Source organism: Lampetra fluviatilis, chromosome 20 (genome assembly GCF_964198595.1).
Source record: "Lampetra fluviatilis chromosome 20, kcLamFluv1.1, whole genome shotgun sequence".
NCBI lineage: Eukaryota > Metazoa > Chordata > Hyperoartia > Petromyzontiformes > Petromyzontidae > Lampetra > Lampetra fluviatilis.
Window position 1 is genome coordinate 3,145,341 of NC_136294.1, and position 23,218 is coordinate 3,168,558.

The following is a 23,218-nucleotide window of genomic DNA, read 5'->3' on the forward strand; positions in this document are numbered from 1 at the left end:
ATTCAGCCACGCTGTTCGCAACTGCTGCCTCTATAATCGACCATAATTACGTCAAAAAGAGGCACCCTGGATTTCAGCCCACGTCGCCGTTTCGTCGCGAACATTGCTGGCACAACGTTCAAAATAAAACAAACAGAACAATGTGAAGATCAACTACGGAAATAAAAAAAGTGCACAACACCGTCGAGTGTACTTTGAAAGCACACGGTGTGCGCCAACGGCTTTATGCTGGCGAGCGCGTGCACGCGCATGATATTATTCAGAGCTCCTTTGGGAATCCACTGCTGGATGACGGCCTCCCCAAAGCAGTGTGGGTCATGTTGGTTTGTTTGATCATACTTCACCGCGCTGATGAGTGCATGGTTTGTGAAGTTGGGGGATCGGGCGCTTTTGGGGGAGAGGGCCGGTTCAGATATAATCATTGGGCACTGATTACGTATTTCCACGTCGCTTGTTTACCCAAGAAAAGACTCGGCAGATCTCGCGACTCTTCTTCAGGAGGTATCCTGCCAAGCGTCCACAGTCGGGGGGGGGGGGGGGGGGGGCGAGATCCATACGTCAATTCCAATTGAGCGATAACCAGGGCGACCGCCGGATTCGAACCGCGAACGTGAACCTAGCACGCGGGCGAACGCGCTTTCAACCAGTCCACAACCGTGGCCGAGACTCAAACTCAGGTCACGGGGTTCGTTGACGTTCGTGCGCGAACCTTCAGCGATGATAGCGTGGCCTCCACGAGGTTTACGGATCGCTATCTGTCTAGCAGCTGCATACAATACCTCTTTGTGCAATGCAGTATTGCCTACTGGACTCATGCATAATTAATCGGAGCCCGATGGGAGCGACCAGAGGTAAATGCGGACGTGGTTTGTGTGCGTATGTGTGTGGGGAGCGGTGGTGCAGTGGTCAGCATGCTGCGCTACGAATTCAGCCACCCAAGTTCGATTCCCGCTCACGGCCAAGACCAGTGACGAGTATCTGAACCGGTCCTGGGTTTCCTCTAGGTCAACTCGGCCTCAAATTAATACCCGGTGTGGTGTGTTAACATCGACACTAGGGAGACAAAGGCGGTCGGGCGTGGTGCTGTCCAACCACCCCCTCGTGAGCCGTGCCGGCCTTCATAGGTGATTGTTAACAGCACTTGCCCCAACAGTCTGTCGAGGCTATACGGGGGGGAATCTTTTTTTGATACATTTAAATTCATCCGAGCATTTTCATTATTAAATTAAATCGGGTACATAGGGTAAACTTCGGAACCCAAACCAACACGCAAAAAGTGGCACGTGTCAAACATAGGATGCAGGACTCTAATAAATGTGTAGGACAAACCCAGTACAGCCGCGCCGCCTGTCACTTAGCACGACTTGCCAAATTTATTGAAATGCTCAATTATTCAGTTCTTGACCCCATGGCATGGGTGGACTTACAAAGATGGAGGGAGGGAGGGAGGGAGGGGGAATGTAGGATTGGGGCTGCTGGAGAACGCGAGACACGGGGAGAGAGACAGAGACGGATAAGAGGAGCCGCGTGGGTAGTCGGGAGTGGGCGGGTAGAGAGGGACTTGGGAGAACCATTTACAGGAGAGAAGAGAATATTTCCTACCACGAGGCCCATTTTTTCGTGTGCTCAGTCGTACGGCTCATCTCGCCGCGTGCACGGCTTGCAGAGGTGAGTGCCTAAAGGACCAATTCCAACTGCATCTTCTTGGTTCTTTCGGTAAAGTCACGTAGAAGGAAAATAATAAAATAATAAAAATAAAACATAATAAAATCATTCTCACGACGTTTCGGCCACAACGCAAGCAGCCGTCCTCAGGTGTTGTCTCCCCGACAGACCTGGTCTTCACCTGAGGACGGCTGCTTGCGTTGTGGCCGAAACGTCGTGAGAATTATTTTATTATGTTTTATTTTTATTATTTTATTATTTTCCTTCTACGTGACTTTACTGAAAGAACCAAAAAGATGAATCCCTGCAGTCACGAAAGCTTTAAATCGAAATCCAACTGCATCGTTCCGACAACATGTGAGCGTGGTTCTGCCAACTCACGGCCATCTGAAGAGCCACGTTAGGCGTGAGAGTGGATAGGACAATGTGGACGAGTGAAAAAAAACAAGACGGCTCTGTCAACAGCGTCACCAACCATATCAGCATACGCTACGCGCAGCACCGCTGCAATCGCGACGTTACCTAAAATGCAACGATTGCAAATCCGATTGCGCACTCGCTTGCAACCGATTGCTTTTTGAGCCCACAGGCGAAGTACTGAGAGCTTTATTATTTTGTCACTTAATTTTTAGATACATTTTTTTTTAATCCTGGTCACCGGTAGGTAGTTGACTGGAGTAAGTGGCACGTGACTTGGAGCCACGAAAAAAACACCACCATAACGATGGGTGTATATATATATGGATGTGGTGTGCCGGGTACGGTACATATTTACCAGGGAGGTCACCGACTCGGCTGTAAGTGTACTCCTAACGTCACTCTTTACACGCAAAGGGAATCACTTTCACTCCATGCCCCCACCCCTCTCCCCTCTCCACCGGGACGGACGCCTTTGTGCATTGCAAGGTAGGTGGCTGCTGTCTGTCTGTTTAGTTATTCTCTCGTGCCGAGTAGCAGCCGACCTGTCACGTCGCGCCAACGCCTGCACCGGAGAGACAAAGGCGGCCAGGCGCAGGCGCTGGTCACAACACCACCCTTGGTGCGCGATGCCACCTTTAAATGGATGCTCACTAACATCACTTGCCCCAACAGTCAGTTAAAGGCTATTCGGCGGGTGGAAACCTTTGTCTATTGGAGTTTCGTTTAGGGGGGAGGCGTGGGAAGCGGTGACACTGTGGTTAGCAGCACGTGTTCATTTCTCTCGCGCCCTGTGTACGCATCTGTTGTTGTTGTGGACATGCGGCTGACTGGCCACATTAATGATGAACGCGCGGCGCGAACTGGCAACGCGTTTCTCTTTCTCGGTGCTGGAGGAAGAAGAGCGCGTTCATTATTTACACGCCCACACACACACGTGCGTGTGTGTACATGTGTCAGTGCACTCCTGGACGAGGGCCTCCCCGCACGCACGCGCGGGTCGTGGTGGGGGTTACGTGACCAACACCTCACCACGCTGCTCAATGCCGGTTGCTGAACACGGTGAGCACACACACACCACAGAGGTAGAATAAAAATACTGACAACACTGGATTTTAGCAGCACTGCCATCTCCTCCCCAACGCTTATGACCTCCACCCCCCTCCCGCCTCGCAGCAGCCCTGTGAGTAACCCTGTCTGTGTCCTTGGTGGGCACCAATGCGAGCAACTCTTGAGACGTCCGCTCTGCTTGAGCTCGTGAGATGCGACCAGATGGGGCGCATGCCAGATGAGTCAGATGGTTTGGTTAACGGCTTGTTCACACACACGCGCACGCGCGCGCGCGCATGCATGGATCGTAGGTCACAGGCATGCTAACACCACGTGTCTGTCTGTCGTCTGTGTGAACGAGTGCCAATCTTCGCAATAAAAGCGATCATCCAACGATGCTCCCATCACCCCTCCCCCCTCCCATTCATACCCCGCTCCCAATGACACGCAGGGCAAGCCCGCATAACCTTCACGATTTGTGCTCTCGAAGTCAGCAAAAAAGCGCCCAGACACCACAGACCCAAGCGAGAGTAAGTAGTAAATATATATTGAATTCACAGGTTATTATATTTTGTGGAAATTACACCCTTCGCTAAGTTTAATTAGACGTCTCTCTCTCTTCGTTATTGCGGGGTTGTGCGGTGGGGGGGGGGGGGCGTAATATTCCGGTCTCGTTTGCGGGAATTACTTTTGTCCCAAACACCGGGTTTCAAATCGTTCAAGCAATTGACGCGTAGATAAAATAATAAAAGTGTTCACCGAGAGACAGCTGCGCGAGTCGAGGTGCGACACTCGATTGTTGCGGCTGCGGCTGTTTAGGGTGGCGAGTCGCTGTACAAACAGGTGGACTTATTACCGCACGGAATGATATTAATCGCGACTGCGAGAAACCGGGACGTACAAAAAAAAGCGCCCCCTCCACTCCCCCCCTGCCTTCCGGCCTTCCTTCCATTTGCCTCAACCCTCCGCATGGAACCAGCGGAGGGGAATAAAGAAGGAAGATAACGACCCGGGCTCTGATAAGGCTGGGAATGTGGGAGATGCCTCTGACATCGCAGATTTAGTTACCGCTCGGAGCGAGCGCCGAGGAATGACACGAGTGGGAGAATAATTGCGACCGGATGGCGCGGCTCGATTTAAAATGCAAAGCAATGCTTTGGCAGAGAGTGGTGCACCGACCGGCGGCCGTCTCTCCAATCAATTGGTAGAAGTCCCTCTCCTCTCCTCTACCCTGCAAACCCTCCCCCACCCCACCCCCCCTCACTTGGAGGGGGGGGGTGGGGGAGAGGGGGAGCTCCCTTTAAAAACGTTCCTTCGTGGCGGAGGAACGCACAGGCGTGCTTGTCGCCAATTGATTGCGCGAGGCCATGAATTCATCAACGTCGTGGCCCTGAGCGTCTTTTATGATCGCGACTCGTCCTTAGGGGAGGGGGTGGGAGTAGGAGCCCTCTGCAGAGACTCTGAAGCGGCCGTAAAGGACAGTGGGTGGGGAGGGGGAGAGGCAAGGAGCATTCCCCCGCCTTCTCCAAGCCAGATCACGCCAGCCGGTTTCATTTACCAGTCGTCTGACACGGAGAGCCCCGTGATATTTGAAGGGTTTTTTTTTCTTTCTTCCAGACACACGTCGCGGTCCCGCGAGTGTACCTTGTATTTGTTTGCACGTGCCCCCCCCCCTCCCACGTAGAACGTCTTTCGTGCAAAATATGCAGTAACCTATACCTTTAACCCATTATACCTTATCACATTTTACTGCGCATTACTCTAACATAATCTGACACGAGGCAGCGATGCGCATGCGTGCTCGCAAAGCTGTCACGCCAACTTATTGTCTGCGCCGAGGTTGAAGTCTGCTTCATGTACATTCGGTTGCGCTTGCCTCGAACGCCCTTGGGCCGGGCGCGTGTTCGCGCGACGCGAGGTCCAAGCGGGCCGCGCGTAACCGAGCGGCGTCACGGACGGAGCGAACGGACCGGACCGGACGGAGCGAACGGACGCTTGGCGTCGCATTGTGAATAGGGGGCGAAAAGTGCCGCGGCGTTCTGAGTCGACGCGCACCGGCCGGGGAAATCTTCGCTACCCTGCGACCCCCCCACCCCCCCCTTCCCCGAATGAATAATATGACGTGCAAAGTACCAACAATTATCGTCGATTTCCTCCGTCGCAAAGCGAATTTGCGGGGGGGTCCGACACGTTGACAATTCATCACAAATATGCGTGAGGCGGAGGGCTTGGGACGTGCAGGAAATACCACCTCGAAAGGGACTTCAGCTGTGAAGGAGCTCGCTTGCTGCTACTGTGAAGCGAGCGACTGGCTGGCTGAGGAGTGGTGTACACTCGCAACCTCGTATTCATCTGCTTGCTCCGAGTGTAATCTCTCTCTCACACCACACACAGCATCGAGACGGCGAGGGCAGTGAAGCCATGGCGTTAGATGTTGCCTTCAACAACAACAACAACAACATCAGGTTTTAATAACATAATCTTTTTTTAAATGCAATGTAGCGGGACGTCAATGGAGATCTGTCTCTCCCCCTGATGCGCGACACCGAACGCCGTCGCGTTTCAAGGCACGTGTTGAGGGCAGCAGAGAAGAAGAAGAATTAACCATCGCCTTGCTCGAGCGTTGAGAGCGCTAAGGGTCTCTGCTCGCCTCTTTCACCCGTAAGAGGCGAGACCCGTGTTGGACACACGTCTCGCGCGGGGTCGGAGTTGTTTTTTTTATTTCGCGTTCTGCATAGAGAGCGCGTCTCGTGCACGAAAGCCATTGCGGCACTGCTGGTCTCCTATCGATTTTGTGTTTGCTGTTGAGGCGCACTCTGGAGGCAACGGGAGAACACGTGCGCGCCATTTCCCAATTCTGATGACCATAAATCAGCGGTAAATTGCCTCCGCTCTTCCTCGTTAACGCGCGCGGGTTGCGCGTTAAGGACGCGGACTCGCGGCTCCGAGATCGCGTCGAGGAAGCACCGCCACTGTATTCCCGCCGCTCGGTGATCCGACGCGAGCGTTGCGTGCGATACGCGGCGACGTGTTTTTTGCGCTCGGGACTCGCGGTATTTGCAAAATGCATGACGGCAAAAACAGCAAGGTTGCGCAATCACCTGCCGCCCATGTGTTTGTTTTGAAGACGCACCCGGTGTCGAAGTGATGCATTTCTGTAAATGTGATCTGTATTATCGCAGGCGTGAGCACAATTGCACTCCTATAGACAAAGATCCCCCGTATAACCTAAACAGACTGTTGGGGCAAGTGCTGTTAGCGAGCACCTTTGAAGGCCTGCACGGCATCACGAAGGGGTGGGTGGCCAGAACCATGCCCCGCCGCCTTTATCTCCCCAGTAGCGATGTTTACACACCGCACCAGGTATCCATTTGAGGCTAAGTCGACCTAGGGAAGGCCCAGGATCTCTTCAGATAATCGTCACTGGTGTTGGTCGTGAGCGGGAATCGAACCCGGGTCGCCAGGTTCACAGCGCAGCGCGCACACACACACACAAACTCAACAACTAAATAGACACCGAGCTTAGGTATCCACTGCGATGGATTATTTTCCTTACTACGTTGAGAAACAGCATTAATCACGACGGCTGACGGTTGTGTTGGCATGAACTGTTATCAACGATCCAGACAAAATGTGTCATTAGTGTTGGTGGGTCGTAATGTTGACGGCCCCTTTTCACACGTAACAAAAAAACACATCGATTTGGCAGTGTGCCTGGCATTGCACCTAAAAGTTACCTCCGCTTTACTGATGTGGATGTATGGCTCCTGAATTATGCATCGCATTGCACGATGCAGCATCCCCACGAGGATACGATTGTGACTCTCCAACGCAAAGCAGGTTTTACTAAATATAAAAAACACACGCGCCCGCACACACACACACACACAGGTGTGGTGGGTACACTTTTTTGCAGTCCAGCACGCACGCGCACGCGCGTGGCACACACATAAACACACAGCCGTGCGTGAATGTGTGACTGTGTGTATTTTTCTATGGTTTTATTCCACCAGATTAAGTTGCACAAGCACATATTCAATGCCGCTGCGATCCCCCACTGTACCGTGGTGGAGGAGACTGTATGCATGTCACCGTCGATGGACAATCAGGTGCGGGAAGAGGCGAGTTCAGAATTTTAAGGCAATAAATAAACACCGTAGTTCAAACCCCCCCCCCCCCACTTCCCCCCGGTTTGTGTACACACGTTTGCTTCGGGAATATCTGCATTTAAACAAACAAACAACAAGAACAACACCAACAACAACAAGAAATATATACCGCCGCAATTACAATACAGTACAATTAAAATGCCCGGCCCGTGCACACACTTACGTGCGCCGCCGTGGTAGCGATGGCGAGGAGGACGAGGAGACGAACGAGGAGGCCGAGATGCCGAGTTGCAGAAGCCGGCCGGGGCATCCCCCGCGGCCCAAGCGGCGGCGGCGGCGACGGCGGCGGGCAGGCGAGACGCATTGAAGCATTGCCAACAGCGGCAGCAGCCATCGCGGACGGCGTGAGTCGAGCGGGGGCCATCATTGCACTTGTTCCGCCGAAAGGCGTCTCGTGGTATCGCTCAGCCTTGCCCGTCTTCCCTGCCCGCCCGCCAGCCCGCCAGCCTCTTGCACCGCCCTGCCCGTTAGCCCCGAAATCCCGTCTCGAATCCCGACCGCAGAGAGAGGGGGAGAGAGAGGGAGAGAGAGAGAGAGAGGGAAGGAAGGAAGGAAGGGACTGGAGGTAGGGACGTACGAACGGACGAACCGACGGACGGGAGGGAGGGAGGGAGGTATGGGAGGATGGGAGGGATTCTTGCGAGACGCTGCTCGCGAGTGCGCAACTTAATCATTTACTGTGCCGCCGCCGCTGCCGTTTGCCGAAGCTTCAGCACCAAGGACAGCGACCTTGCGTGGCTGCTCGCGCGAGGGCGGGGCGGGCGGGGGCAGTCAGCTGAGAGCGCGAACACCGCTGCCACCAGCTGCCGGGAAGATGCAGCAACAGCAGCAGCAACAACAGCAGCCGCAGCAGCAGCAGCAACAACAGCAGCCGCAGCAGCAGCAGCAACAACAGCCGCAACAGCAGCAGCCGCAGCAGCAGCAACAACTGCAACAACAGCAGCCGCAGCAGCAGCAACGATGCCTCGCTCTCCCTTCCCGGAGTCCTGCCCCAACGCTCTTCTCTATATACGCCCCCCCCCCTATCTCCTATATTCGATACACTCCCAGCGCTACAGGGTGCTGCGTGTAAGTATGCGCGGCGCAGGTATCATCGTAGTTATTTGTTTGAAATTATTATTGTCTGTTTTGCGGTGGCGAGCGCTTCTGTACGTGGCTATATGTGTGTGTGTGTGTGGTGTATACACGGGGCGAATTCCAAGGCTTCAGCCGTAAACAAGGGTAGTGATGAATGAAGTCTGACTAGCTAGTACGCGTGACGAGGACGGCGCACCGCTAGGCGACACGAAAGAGCGGGGAGGAGGAGGAGAAAGAGGAGAAAAAATATGGGGAGGAGAGAGAGAGGGGTGGTGGTGGTGGCGACACGTTAGTTATAATTATATTTTAGATCCACGCTCATTTATTAATTTATCTCATGCACTATTTCAATAGCTTTACCCAAAAAAAATGTTTCTCTTCCGCGATATGTGTGCCGGCCGATGCTGCTGCTGCTGATGCCGCTGTAGCGCAGTGATCCCAAGCGAGCTATAGCACCAGATATTGAACGCGATTTTGAAAAGTAGCGAGGCTTCTCAGTCATGGCAGCGGTGGGGGGGGGGGATGGCATAGTCAGACCCACAGCTACCTTGTATGGAGACAGCGAATATTCGCCCAGCTCTTATGAGCGCGGTGTGAATATTACCGTACAGCATTTGAAGGCGGTGGTAGATTATCATTAAAATGGCTCACATGTATATGCATACATGCATGCGCACGTGCATGTTTGTGTGTGGGTAAACCTCACCTTCATATCTGCTTTCTAATATGACTTGCACCAGTAGCCTAAATGACTATGCGGGGGGTGGGGGCGGTAGGGGATTGTATTTCGCTGTACAGATTGTGACGTGGCCAACGTGTTTCCGTCGAAGTTTAGGAGATTGCAACGCGAGTCGCAGTCAGTAGAATGTTGTGGCAGATCCACCAATTCAACCCCAACAAATCTTAGGCTCTGTTATTCTGTGGGAGGCCACCCAGTTTTTTAAGCTGGCAAATCCTTCAAGTATATAAAACATTTTTCTTCTGGTCGTCATTTGGGGGAGGGGGAGGAGGAGGATTTATCCTTCGACCCAGACATGATCAGGCCCAGGGATAGCCAGTCGAGCGCATCCGCCTTTGGTTTACACGTGTCGCGTTGCATCATTGCGTGGGCGTGCGTTGCTCGTGTGCATACATATGCATGCATTCAAGTTGCTGCTCGAGTCAACTTATTCATACAAAAAACATGTTAATATGACACAATGGCAGGCATGTTTATACCATCACTGAGAAGAATGGAAGAGGTTGGCGTTTCAGGCCATCAGCCTTCTGCAGAACTCCTCTGTTTTTTTGTGATGCCCAATTATTGCGTTGTTTCTTCCCCGCCCAACAAATAATAAATTATTTTTTAAATAACTTGAAGTTTGATATTAGAGGTAGAATAAAATGTGGGTAACATTTTACCCCATGTCAATTTCCACACACACACATACACCTCTTCTCCACGTGACCAATGTGAATGTGGCAAGCAATTGCATTCTTCAATATAAATTTGCCAATTAGACTAAATATTACAATCCAGCACTAACCAACCAACTCCACATTGTCTCTACATTAGTTTTTGTTGACTCCCTCTCTCTGTACAGTTTCAATAAGCCAGTCGGATATAATATTGAGATTTTCCTTTTGTCTGAGTCATGATACAAAAATCCCTCCTTCCGCATAATGGTATTTAACAAGTACTATATTGGATGTATCCCTGTTTTTTCTGTGATGTACAACGCCCTGTTGCACTCTGTAACATTTAATTTATTTTTCATATTATTCAGTTTTGTGCCACATTCTCAAATTAGTACAAACGCCTCGTTATGTTTGCACAGGAACGCAATAACCGGATTCGCGGAACTGGATTTAGATTTGGAGCACTGCCACGTCCCGGGACCTTGCTGGGCTAACTTCCTGAAAAAGCACTTCCCCCCCCCCCCCCCAGCACGTGAAGCGAAACGTTGGACCATCGCGCCGAACAACACGTGGGACACAACCTCGAAATTCTACGCAGCAGCAGCACAAGTGCGAGAGATGACTTCATCATGAATGTGTGTTTACGGTTCAAACTATGAACAAACCCCAATATTTGTTTTGTTTTCTTTCCTTTCAGTCAGCCTCATTTCAAGCTGAGTTCTGACTCCATCGTTAGTGCTGCACAGTGTGGATAATTGTCACTGCACAACGGTGGTATTTATATATAAAAAACGACCACTGTTCTTCAGCCAAGCGCCACATGAAGCAGGGTTTTGTCGCTGGTACATAGCGAGGCCCCGTTTGTCAATGAAGTATGTGCGCTGTTGTTTATTACGTGAACTATTGAATACGATTGCAGAGAAAGAGAAAGGCGGGGGGGGGGGGTCGTACACTGATGTGAACTTGGAGTGATGACATCAGCCCGTGGACCGGTGCTAGGTGGATCGTTATATCATCGCAAGATTGCGGGATCACGGTGGATTGGGGGAGGCTTTCATCCAGTCATGGGTTGACCATGGCTGACGACGATGATGATGGTGGTGGTGAAAATTGTATTATTTCTACGGAAAGATGTTCAACACTTTTTTCTTCGCGAATAACTATTGTCTTTGGGATATTTGGCCAATGCTGTTTGAGTATGTATGTTTAGACAGAATATACACAGTCTAGGCCTATGTGTGCATCGAGGCAAAAGCAGAAGTTGCCGCATCACAACCACTCGCAAAATAATGTTGGCCCTTATTGTGAATCGTCATCAGCCGCGGTCAATCCCCTGCTCATTTCACTGCTCCATCTCTCCCGGTAGAGACGTCTGCCGGTGCATCTTTAATTATTTTACTGCCACGCCGTCACTGTTCTTGACATTGGCGATAGTGTCCTCGAGCCGTGAAGGGTCCGGCCCAAGCCCTGCTCACCGGATATTTTTGTAACATTTATAAAAAATGTTTATTTTTTCACAACAACAACCGCCATTCGCCACAAAGTGGAGTTGACGTCACCACGGCGCTTTGTGGCGGGCTAAGTGCACTTTCAGGCCACGTGAAGTGTCGAACGCCCGCTGGCAGGAAGTAACGGGACAGACACAGCAGGTGCCATCATACATCAACATTCTGATGCTCCTGGCGCTAGTTCCAGAAGGACATTGACGGTATCAGGCACACCGGGCTCATCAAGTTCAAGTTCAAGTTAATTTATTAGGTATAGCCCTGTGAGCCATTCGGCTCTTGAATCGAGTGCAACCGCAACAAACAAAAAACAAAAACATGAACAAGGAAACATCTTAAAGTGAATATGTGACTAAGTGCAAACAGAAAATCCAAAAAAAGACAACAAAATATTGCAGAAAAAACACCGTACACCAACGCTGTGTGCAAAAATCCCAGTGGGATGCAAGTCAAACAACAACAACAACCACAAGACAACTTAGATTAAGGCCATCAGTCTTACTCCGTACTACAACAAACAAACATGGCCAAACCAGTACACTTTTCGAAATCACCAAAATAAAGCAATGAAACAGTGATCATTGGAACTGTGATGGAATTTTCACAATAAACGACAAACAACATGTACTACCAAGGAAGAGACGGGAGGGTGAAGGGGTTCTTCATTGGTAATTGAATAATGTCAAGAACCTACACATGCTCCTATTTTAGTTTCTCAATGTAACGATGCAATACAAAAATAACTCACAATTACATTAACATCATTGTGATTTTTCTTCTTCTTTTCAAAAGCAATTTCAGGAGTAGAAAAAAAAAGTTCGTTAGGCTATTAATTAGCACGTAACGATTTACTGATGAGACTCTGTGCAATCCCCAAGGTAGTTTCAGTTTAAGCAAAGTGGCAACATCACTACCATTAACAAAGAATGCCGGCTGCTGTGAATATACATTTCTTATTGTGTTCAGTAATTTCAACTGTAGCAAACAAAAAAAAAACTACGTTTTGGTACTCATTAACGTTTAACGATTTGCTCATGATAATTGCGTGAAGCGTACAACCGACCCGGGGTTCACTTAATTTAAGAAAATGTAAGCGAACCCTTGGTTGGGAAAGAGGATTCGTATGAAACAGAGATGCATACAATGTTACATTGTTTCTGGCGATAACACAAACAATCGCGGCTTTTATTTTTACAAATGTATTTTTCATCATCACTTTGTCCGCTTGATTGCGTCGAGTGGGGCATTCTACACGCATTTCACGCCAAAATAAAGTTCCCAAGTTGTAATGAAATGGACGAGTCCCACGTTTCTCAGAAGCGAAGTATCCTGCGGACATTTCCGTGTGGATATAATTGGCAGTAAAATTTGGGAAGAGCAAAGTGCAAGAAATACAATTGTAGCCGCAATTCACTTGACTTTTCGCCAGATACATTACGACGAACTTTTGGTTAAAGTTTTAAGATACCAGGGCTACGAAGCGTTAAAATGGTAAAATATATTTTATTTGTTCTTGACTTTAAAGTTTAACTATTGCTCAGAAAGCATGTTGGTTTTTTTCCGTTATTAATTTTACATAACTCAATTATGGCTGTGTGTATATATACAGTATTGTGTTATAGAAGATAAAGGCGGAACCCTGCAATTTCTTTCTCACGCCACTGCTGGTGGAAGCTGGAGGCAACCCCTCCGGAGCGTTTATTGGCCTACTCTTCCATGTTGGCCAGAGATCTCGGAAGCGGTTGCAGTACCCACACGTTATCCAACCACAAAGCCGTCCACAAGGGGGGGGAGGGTGCAGAGCACGGGGCAAATCCCCCCCCCTCCCACGCCTTCAAACTAAATCGGAAGTGTTACATCTGACACCATGACGTCGAAGCGCTCCAGCCCCCCCCCCCCAAAGCGCGGGGGCCGGGGCGGCCGCCACGATTAGCCGTGTACCCTAGGGACGTCTCTGGTCATCGTTCAACTCAATGTGGTTGTAGCTATTTGTACTGCTGGATGAACAGAAGCGAGGCATTTAAGAAACTAGCCCAATCTTTCAACTTCCACGCCGGGTGAGAGACAGCGTGTTACGGGTATAAGCTTAATATTTTCTCAAATTTTCCCGATCAACGTGCATTCACATTGTGGAGACGCTGGCCTGATTTTAGACAATTCTCATCCCGATGTCAGGTCCACTCTTGCCCTGTGGTACAGTACTCGTCAAGAAATGTCAAGTCATCCCAGCTGAATTACCACGGCAACTGCATTCAGCAGTTTCAATATAATGACAGCTGAAACAAACCTGATGGACTTTTCACGCGCAAGTCTGGATTGCTACCAACCATGCCACAAGGGTTTTCATTTTTTCGTCTCACGAACAAAATAAAGGACAAGTATATCAAATGAAAATAGACGACAGAGAACACGAACAAATCCACGTATTTCCTTCCCTGCAGACGTTCAAAACTTCCACCCACTATATGTTTCGATGATTTTAAAAAAGTGAACTTTCACTTTTAATTTTTCTCAACACCTTCAATATTATTTTCGTAAACGTCACCTGGTAACAGCGCTAGCGTTGAACGCTCGGGGAAATAAGGGATCGACGCAAGTTGCGTACACAACACGTCCACACTTCTACCAATCTCCCCACGTGTACTTCCTTTTTTTAGGGGAGTGGGTGGGGGTTTAATAAGCGTGACTTTTCATCTTGTTTTGTTTATCTCTCAACACGTCCGTTGCTTCTTCTACGCCTGCCCCCGCGCGCACCGCCTCGCTCTGACGGCGGTGAAGCGCACTCTTATAGCGTAGGAAGAGTGAACTTGCAACCAGAGGTGTGCCGAGTTCCATCCGATCTTCCGGTGTGGCAGTTGAAACAATTGGTCCAAGTTTTTCTTTTTTAATCCACTAACCACCCCCGCCCCTCCCCGGCCTCTGTTCACTCCGCGGTCGGACGCGTGTGGTGGGGTAAAGTGTGGGTACTCCATCCTCTTCCAGGATGTCTATGCAGCGTGGGGAGGGGGGGAGGTGGAGTCAGTTAAGGGACGCTCTATATGTATCCCCGTGTGTTGTGGGAGAGGCCGTGGCCGCTAGCCGTGGCGTGAGCAAGCAAACGCAGGGCTGCACCATTCACCTTTTTTTTTCCCCTTTCGAAAAGAGTGGTGGTGCATTGGGGACGCAATTTTGCAGCGGGGTCATTGCCCGTGAGAAATGAGTGCCGCAGGCATAGAAGGATTTGGGCTGAAGTGCACGTGCATTGATCGGTCCGGTGGCGTCACGTGAATTGTTTTATATATTTTTTTTTTAAAGAACGAGGGCTGAAAATTATAGGCTCGTCACACGCTTTGTTGTCGCAGCCGTGTGCTTATGTGTGGAAACACAGTCGGTGGGCGAAGCTTTGAAGATACTTTTCGGTCTTTTTCGATGAAGACAATTCAATTTACAGCTCAGTTCCCTGTCATTCGGAGGCAGATGAGTATCTTTTTGGGTTGCAATATCTCACTTTCAGGCGAGGACTCGGTGACGATACACGTATAATAAAAATCCACGATTGTTGTGCTGTTGCGTTGCGTCAATTCAACAAATGACGAAGATGTTCTCACGCTGCTAAGCTGCCTTGGAGTAGGGATTACCAAAGTAAGGCACTGCCACTCGTGTACATGTTGCCCATATCCATACTAATCATAATTGGCTGTGTCGGGTGGTGGAGGGTTACGACTCATTCATGCTTACGCGATTTAACCCAAACGCCTTTATTATGGATGTAGCGTGCCAAGACAATTCCCCTGAACATCGTTTCGGATTCATCATTACAATGCGTGAATTGCAATGGATTACACCGGTGGTTCTTAACCTGGGGTGCACGCACACCCTGGGGATGCGAGCTGCCATTTCTGGGGGTTCGAGACATGCCGGATTTGTTTAGGAGGTAAATCATCGAACTACACATTAAGCACAAGCACGTAGATACAACTACTTTGTTTCATCAAACCTATGTATTCAATAGCGTTATGCACTTTTTACTGGTAGGAAGCTCCTGGTTCCACCAGCCCACAGGGGATTATTGCGTCCGTCCGTCCGTCGTGCAGGGAGGGGCTGGGTGGGGAGGGAGGAGCTGGGTGGGGAGGGTGGGGAGGGGCTGGGTGGGGAGGGTGGGGAGGGTGGGGCTGGGTGAGGGGTGGGAGGGGTGGGGCTGGGTGGGGAGTGGCTGGTCACCCCGTGGTGCCCTTATAAAACTCAACGTTTAACCTACTCACGCCGGCTTGTGCCCGCCCTCACAGTCGGGCATATTTGCGGAATACACCACGCCGCCGTTGACCATGGCCATTGACTGAGCAACCCAACGTTCCTACCAGCTCCCCCCGCAGGAATGTGTTTAATCAACGAGAACCAATGGGATGCAAGGCTGCAGTAAAGGTGAAGAACCACCGGATTACACGGAATAGGATCGTTATTACTCGTACGCCTTGTGGAGAGTTGACCAACCCGTCGTGTGCGGTGTGGTTTCAACGTGTGGCCGTCCACACCGCTAGCACGAGTTGTGCTCGCAGAGGGCCTCTCTTAGCACTCGCTCTTGTGGAGGCACCTCCCGCCAGCAGTGTCGTGAGCAAGGCACTTGCAAGACTGCGTCCTTGACGCTGCGTGCCCTGTTGGGGGTTAGTGGTGCCGTGCTTGGCACGAGGAAGGGTGATACGGAGCCAGTGGTCGAGACTGGTGACGGCATCGCAGCTAAAGGAAGGGAACGCATCCGGGAGGGCGACCACAGTGGAGATATCGCAATAGGTTTAACCCTTTATGGCAATTAAATAGGTGTTAAGATGTTAAACACCAAACAAAATCCTTTTTCAATGGATCCTGCCTGCATTAAGCTGTCTCTGGTGTGGACCAATCAGTTTAAAAAAAAACAATGCATATGTTGTCGGTTAATGTTTTTGTTTGTTTGTATCTCCACCTCACGTGCGTGTGGTCAATGCAGACAGGATTCCTTGAAAATTGATTCTGTTTGGTGTTTTAACATCTTAACACACCTGTTTTATTGCCAGAAAGGGTAAAAAAATCTATTGCTATATTTTGATACTGGTTAAGAAAGGTCCCATATCACAGCGGAGATGCAGGGGATGATATGTGCTATGAACCCAGGCCCCTGAGTTGTGTCCGCTGGTCATGGCTCCCACCACGAAACTAAACCGATCTTTGTTTTTACCCAGCGAAGGCCCACTGAGCTGTGTAGCTCTTCTTCAGGAGCGACCTGTCTGTCACAAATGATAACACAAACGAAGTGGCTTCTCACGTGGAAATGTACAGCAGCCGAATGCTCGAAACGCGTGATGTTGATTCTAAACGTGGAGGGAGAAAACTCCCCGAGAACTCCGGAGAAAAATCCACGCGACCGTGGGGAGAGACTTTCAAACTCCAAATACACAGCCGCAGGCGTCAGGCTCGGGATCAAACCCACGACCTAATGTATACACGGCGAGGTAGTAAACATCTCGCCAACGCGGCTCCCCAATCACCAATGTGTGATGGTGCCTGCACCCAGAAGTAGATCTACCAAGGGCTGCGTGTTATTGTATTAATTTGAAGCACAGTACGTCTAACTCTTTTTTTGTTACGTAATGGGTTCACATGACCTCTAGCTACCACTAGAGGCCACTACATTCGCCACAGAATCGATTCTTCAATTGTGTCCCCCGAATGGTGACAATTCATCAAATCGTGTGCTGGTTGGTTGGGGGTTATTGTTAGAGGCCTAGAGGTGGTTAGCATGCTAACCGCTATCCCACTAGACTTCAATAGCTCCAGAAAATGCATGAAGCAAACAAAAATTTGAGACCTTTGTGCTTAAATGTATGCTAGCAGGCCACAAAACGTATCATTTTCTTTACAAAAATATATAAATATATAGGTTAGATTCATTGCTCAGACCAGCAATCAAAATCCTTTAAAAAAATCTATACATATGGTGGTTGGTAGCTGCTGAAAGGTTTATTTTTCGGAATGTGGTCCCACCCGCCTTCTATGGATCCACCTCTGTATGCTGCATTAAGTTTCTGATGTGCAATTATCTAGATGGTAGCTGGCTTAGCAATTGCTTGCAAACCATGAGGGAGTAGCAAGTGACTGCAAGTGACTGACTGAGCTTTGCCAAGAATGTATTTACGACATCACGGGGAGCAAAGAGGAATAAACTTAAATGTGACAGATATGCATAAGTGTTTATCTCACTTGACCTCACGGGAAATGTTCTTCAAGGGGTCTGAATTATGTTTTCAATCTTCAGTAGATTAGGGTTTTTGCGGGCAGCGGTGGATGGTGTTAAATGTGTTTAAAGAGTGAGCGTCATTTTGATCATTAGTGTGTACGAATAACCGAGTGTGATTGTATAACGAGCTGGTTATTGCTGGGTGGAAATTTTTCTCATACAGCGTTAGCACGACACAGAATACCCGCGGGCGTCATTGTGGAGAATTCAAATACTGTGACAAAATCAAGAAGCACGCTGAGAATATATATTTGTTAATTTTAACTGACTGCAGTGTGTGTGTGTGTGGATGCTTCGTGAAAATGTATTCGACTATTTTATAAACGATTGGCAATTCGGTATAAACGTTCGTAAAAAGGACGGATCGTCAATGTGTCGGCGAGGCGATACACAAAACAGAACTAGCGCGCGATACGCCTCCTCCACGTATCCGTCCCTCCGCATCCCATCAGCCACACGGCCTTCTGGGAGGGCATACTTTCAGGGGCAATGGTTCAACACAAGAAAAACTCATGGGCCAGTGTTTGACATTCAGTGTCTCGTGAGCAGTCCAGGCTTCGGTTGAACCAAAAGTTTGCGAACTGCTAGATGTGTCATGACAGGTGCCCTGTCTGATTGGTATTGGTGTTAGTTCGACACGTAACTGTGTGGTACATAATGCAACACAATCACGCGCGTTGTCGCGTGACCATAGCATTGTACGAATTGAACACAGTGAAGACGTATGTGAGAGTGGAACTAATCGGGGTGAATATCACGACGCAATTAACCGAGGAGTCGTGGCAGAGTGGGTTAGCGCACTGCACTATGAACCCGGAAAAAAACTCAGTTCATTTCTCCACCACAGCCAATATGAGCGGTGAGTGATATCTGAACTGGTCCAGTGAGCATCACCCCCTACCCCCGCCTCTCCCAGCAAACTCGCACTGACCAGCGGAGTGAAAAATGGTCAAACAAACCCCTATGACTGACACAGCGTAGGGAGGACTTCATCCAGCAGTGGATTGACCTATCTACACTCGAAATCAGCTCGAAGCTTCCCGTGAACCACGTGACTTATGTCCCCCCCACTCTCAATCCTTCCCCTGTCCCCGCCCCCTATGACAGCAGACGCCGCTCCATGCAGTGTCGAGGCCCCTCGTGTAGACTCCTCGTACAATATTCCATCATCTTTCCTGAAATTTTGGTCCCATCTTTGCGTTCCCTTCCCATCCTGTTCTTCTCGTTTCCCATCATTTATCTCTCCCCTTTTCCCTTTCCAGTTCGGTATTTGTTCCATTTTCTGCACATTATTTCATTGACTCAACTCCCATGTGCCATGGGCACACATGTTGCTCGTTATTATCACATGACCACAGCACCGACATGCTCTCTCTTCTTCAGCCCCACAGCATCATCTCATCTCGCGCTCTACTTACACATGGTACCCCAAGAGTCAGGACACACAAGGTAAGTATACTTATTTTAATAAAGCACGAAGGGTTATTTAATTTATTTTCACACATTTTCAAATTGACTTCCATTACCATTTATTATCTCATCTCACTTTCGTATAATGTACAGGGTGGCTCAAACGTCAAGACACAATGGGTTATTATCCTTATTTTAACAAATATCAGAGTGTTATTTAATTTATGTTAACACATTTTCAAGCTAACTCCCATTACCTTTGATGCTTGCATGAATTCTCTTTTGTAATTAAATTAATTAGATTACAGCTTTACAGGTGTTTGTCAATTTTGTGAATTTTATTTCCGTATTTAAACGTCATCTTGAAAGGGGGAGACGAAAACTACCTGTTAATAATGATAATATATAGCATATTACCTTAACGAATAGGCAATTAAAATGTGCGATTTCCAGTATCAAAACAAAGGAAATAACCCTATGTGCGTCCTGAATTTTGTGTCACTCTTCACGAAGTGTCTTGCACAAGTGGCATTGCGTGTCGTGCAAAATGACACGCCGCTAGCCTCCGCGATATTTCCCCGGCTCCGCCGTGACCATCATTTGTGTCTCTTGCGGTGGCCGTGGCATAGCTCACAAGCACGCACCGCTGAGAGAGGGCAATACGTTTGGGCAGAAACTTGCCAGCGTGGCCGCTGCTGCAGCCATTGCTGCTGGATTTATCAGAACACCTCAAGGGGGGTTCGAATGGGTGTGAAAAAAGTGTAACAATTAGAGTTTTTTTCTCTCCCCATGAAACACACGTTGCGTGAGTCGAGAAAGTCCTTTCGTTTTAACTCCGTTGACACCTATTCGGAGGCATTTGAATAAAATTGAAACGAAACGAAACAATATTTGTTTTTTTTATTTTAGCATGCAAGACCTACTGAGCGGTTTCGCTCTTTTTCAGAAGCAACCTGGCCACACATGATAGTCCATTAAGTGAACATGTATAGCAGCCAAATGCTACAAACGCATGTTTCTAAATGTGGAGGGAAAACCCGGAGGACCCTGAAAAAATCCACACGACCACGGGGAGAGAGACACGCACACTTCAAATATACAAGTGGCGTCAGGATCGGGATCGAACTCAAGATGTCCTGCATACCAGGCGAGGTAGTCAACATCTCGCCACCGCGGCGCCCATGATCGATGTTACCGACACTGGTAAATAATACTCGTTCTTAAATAACCCCTTTACATCACACTCACGTCCGGAACCCTGGGGCACAGTGCCACTGGCACACACACACCTTGTTAATTACATGAGACCCCCCCTCCCGCCTCAATCAACTTGCGGGGTTCTTTACCATTCATAACCACCCCCACACTGAACGCTTTTCCCCACTTCTCTTGTATGCATCTATGTATATTGAACTTCTTTCGCACCGTACGTAACCAACCGTGCTCATCGGAGGCGTGGTTGGAAGGACAACAAACTTAACATAAAAGCAGCTGTAAAGCAATGAGGTTTTCAATCTAGCTGATGTTAAAGCCCATCGCTCCAGTGGCTTCCTATATATGATCTGAAGAGCATTCCAGACGGCCGCAGAAGCGCATCTGAAAGCGCACGATGCGGTGGCCACCGTCTTTATTCGATGGCTCGGCCAAAAGCCGCCGCTGCTGCGGCTGCGAGGACGACGACCTGAGTGCCGCTTGATGGTGATGCTTTATACTCCTTGACGAGATCGGCGAGGTATTGTGGTTCATTCGTGTCGAGCACGTGTTCGGGTGTGCAATGAGTGCGAGCTCACGCATGGTATTTGTTCGGCGACCGGAATCCGATGCAGCCCGTTCGCGTAGGAAATCAGACGCTTCGTCAAAATATTCGCGGTGGTTAAATCTTGACTTAATGCTTTAGTGACTGCAGGAATTCATATTCTTTGGGTCTTTCGGTAAAGTCACGTAGGTAGGTTCAAAGAAAATGAGAAAAAAACTACGACGTTTCGACCACAACACATTTGTTGCGCTTGTGTTGCGATCGAAACTTCGTAGTTTTTTGTTATTTTATTTGAACCTATCTATGTGACTTTACCGAAAGACCCAAAGAATATTCGCGGCGGTGTCGACAAACATGGTCCCAATCTTTTCAAAGTTCTAGCCGTGGGTGAGTGGGTGCGTTCGCCGCGCGCTTTTCGGCCACAAAAATCTAAAGCAGCCACGTTTAATATCGGTAGCGTTTCACTAAATTGCACTAATCGGTACTAAACAGCTTCCAAATGAGCCAATTAATTTAATTGCCATGCATTCGCGTGATGATTTACTCTCCTCGACGAGATCTTAGCTGTATATTTTTTCAACTCGGGGTAAATAAACTTCCGATTCTGATTATTAAAAGTAAGGAAGGGGCCAACCCTGCGACATCCCAACGATGGGCTGCGTGACGCAGTCTACGTACTGCTACCCGTGACGTCACGCGGCCTGTGCGTATCTGTCGTTGCAATGCAATCATTGACGTGCATAACACACAACAATATCACGGGACCTTTACTTTAGCCAGTATCAAAGTGTGAAACATAAGAATAGGTTTTCACCCTTTCTGCAAAAAAATAAATAAACAGCTGTCAATGTGTTCAAACGTCAAATAAAAATACATTTTGCGATGAATCAAGTCTTCGTTATCCGCACGTACTTGTAGTGAAAATGCAAACAAAACAGAGTCTGATAATTATACATGCATTGTCTTTGAAATTGATTGCCGTACACCAGAGACAACCTTCTTTAGAGACAGCCTGAAGAGACAGCCGAAAGAAGAGAGAGCCATAAAGAAGGCTGTCTCTGGTGTAGGCCAATCAGTTCCAAAGACAACACCACATATACTAATCAGAGCATGTTTTGTTTGAATGTTCACCACAAACACGTGTGCTAAACGCATACTTAATTCCTTTCAAAAGGTATCTATTTGTTTTTTGAACATCTTAACATCTTTTGATTTTAAGCTTTCGTTACTGCAGGGATTCATATGCTTGGCTCTTTCGGTACAGTCACGTAGAAGGGAAATAATAAAATACAAATATAAAACAATAAAAATTATCACGACGTTTCGACTGCAACACAAGCAATCATCATCATGTGTGAAATCCACAGGTGGATTTCACACATGATGATGATTGCACAGGTGAATTTCACACCTGATGATGATTGCTTGTGTTGCAGTCGAAACGTCGTGAGAATTTTTATTGTTTTATAATAACAGGTGGATTTCACACATGATGATGATTGCACAGGTGGATTTCACACCTGATGATGATTGCTTGTGTTGCAGTTGAAACGTCGTGAGAATTTTTATTGTTTTATATTTGTATTTTATTATTTCCCTTCTACGTGACTTTACCGAAAGAACCAAGAATATCTTAAAATCTGTTTTATTGGCAGAAAGGGTAATTTCATTAGTATAATTTAAAATAAAATAAAATTTCGCACTGTCCGACTCTCCTAGGTGTTTGCGAGGTTGTGGACCGCGTCTCCGTTATTCAGTTAAATTCTTGAGGAGGTTCATGAAGAGACTCGCCAGCGCTTCGAGCGAAGCGCGAAAACGTCAACACCGAGGTACAACCCCCCGAATGCACATTGGAGGGTTTTTACTAAAAAAAAAAAACCACATCGGAGGCCTTGCACTTTTGTGGCCATTTCAATTTGAAAAGGAGCCGTGAGTAATATCAGGGATTCCGATATTCTGCCTTTGGTGGCGCTATGAAGTTTGAATTCGTAATGCATTCACGACTATGGCAATTGTGCGCGCGCGTTCCCACGGGCATGCCTGCGAGTTTGCGAACAAAGGGGGTTGGGTGAGGAAGAGGGGGGGGGAGAGACCCCTATTTCAACTTGACCTCAGCTTTGCAAACACCGGCGCCGGATTTACTTTGAGTAAATACCTCGGGCGGCGACCGAATTTAGTAGAAAATCTTAATTTTTGTCTAAGTCAAAAATCTCATTGTCTTGAATGTTTGTGTTGTTGTTGAGTGTTGCGTCCGAGATGTCAAGGTTTCTTTTTCAAGAAGATTAAAAACAAACTGGCCTGCCAGGTCGGAGCAATGGACGAGCGTCCGATCTTTGCCACAGCGTCATTTTCGCCGCTTGATGTTTCGGAGCGTGGCAGGGTTTGTTGGGAGGGAAGTGTTAAGCCGTTGAAGATCGCTCTTCGCACGTTGTGGTTGAGCGACAGACAATTGAGTGAACAGACTGAGGTCGAGGGGGGGGTAGTCCTAAAATAAGGGGGAGGGGGTCAACCATTAAGGGGTGGA

At 48.5% G+C, this 23,218-nt stretch overlaps 2 protein-coding genes across 2 annotated transcripts in view; one reads left to right on the forward strand and one right to left on the reverse strand.

Annotated features, from left to right (window-relative positions):
• LOC144937852 (noelin-like) overlaps nt 1-7,772 on the reverse strand; it is a 75,404-nt gene extending 67,632 nt beyond the window's left edge. The window contains exon 1 of the mRNA XM_078865373.1: nt 7,465-7,772. Within this exon, the coding sequence (XP_078721499.1) occupies nt 7,465-7,668 (204 nt within the window). The 5' untranslated portion in view covers nt 7,669-7,772. The remainder of the gene's footprint in view (nt 1-7,464) is intronic.
• A 143-nt stretch (nt 7,773-7,915) lies between these two features.
• Nucleotides 7,916-20,634, forward strand: LOC144938016 (uncharacterized). The gene is made up of 3 exons (XM_078865713.1): nt 7,916-8,369; nt 18,912-18,977; nt 20,589-20,634. The coding sequence occupies exons 1-3, from the start codon at nt 8,116-8,118 to the stop codon at nt 20,632-20,634; spliced, it is 366 nt and encodes a 121-aa protein (XP_078721839.1). The 5' UTR covers nt 7,916-8,115.
• The last annotated feature ends 2,584 nt before the right edge of the window (nt 20,635-23,218 follow it).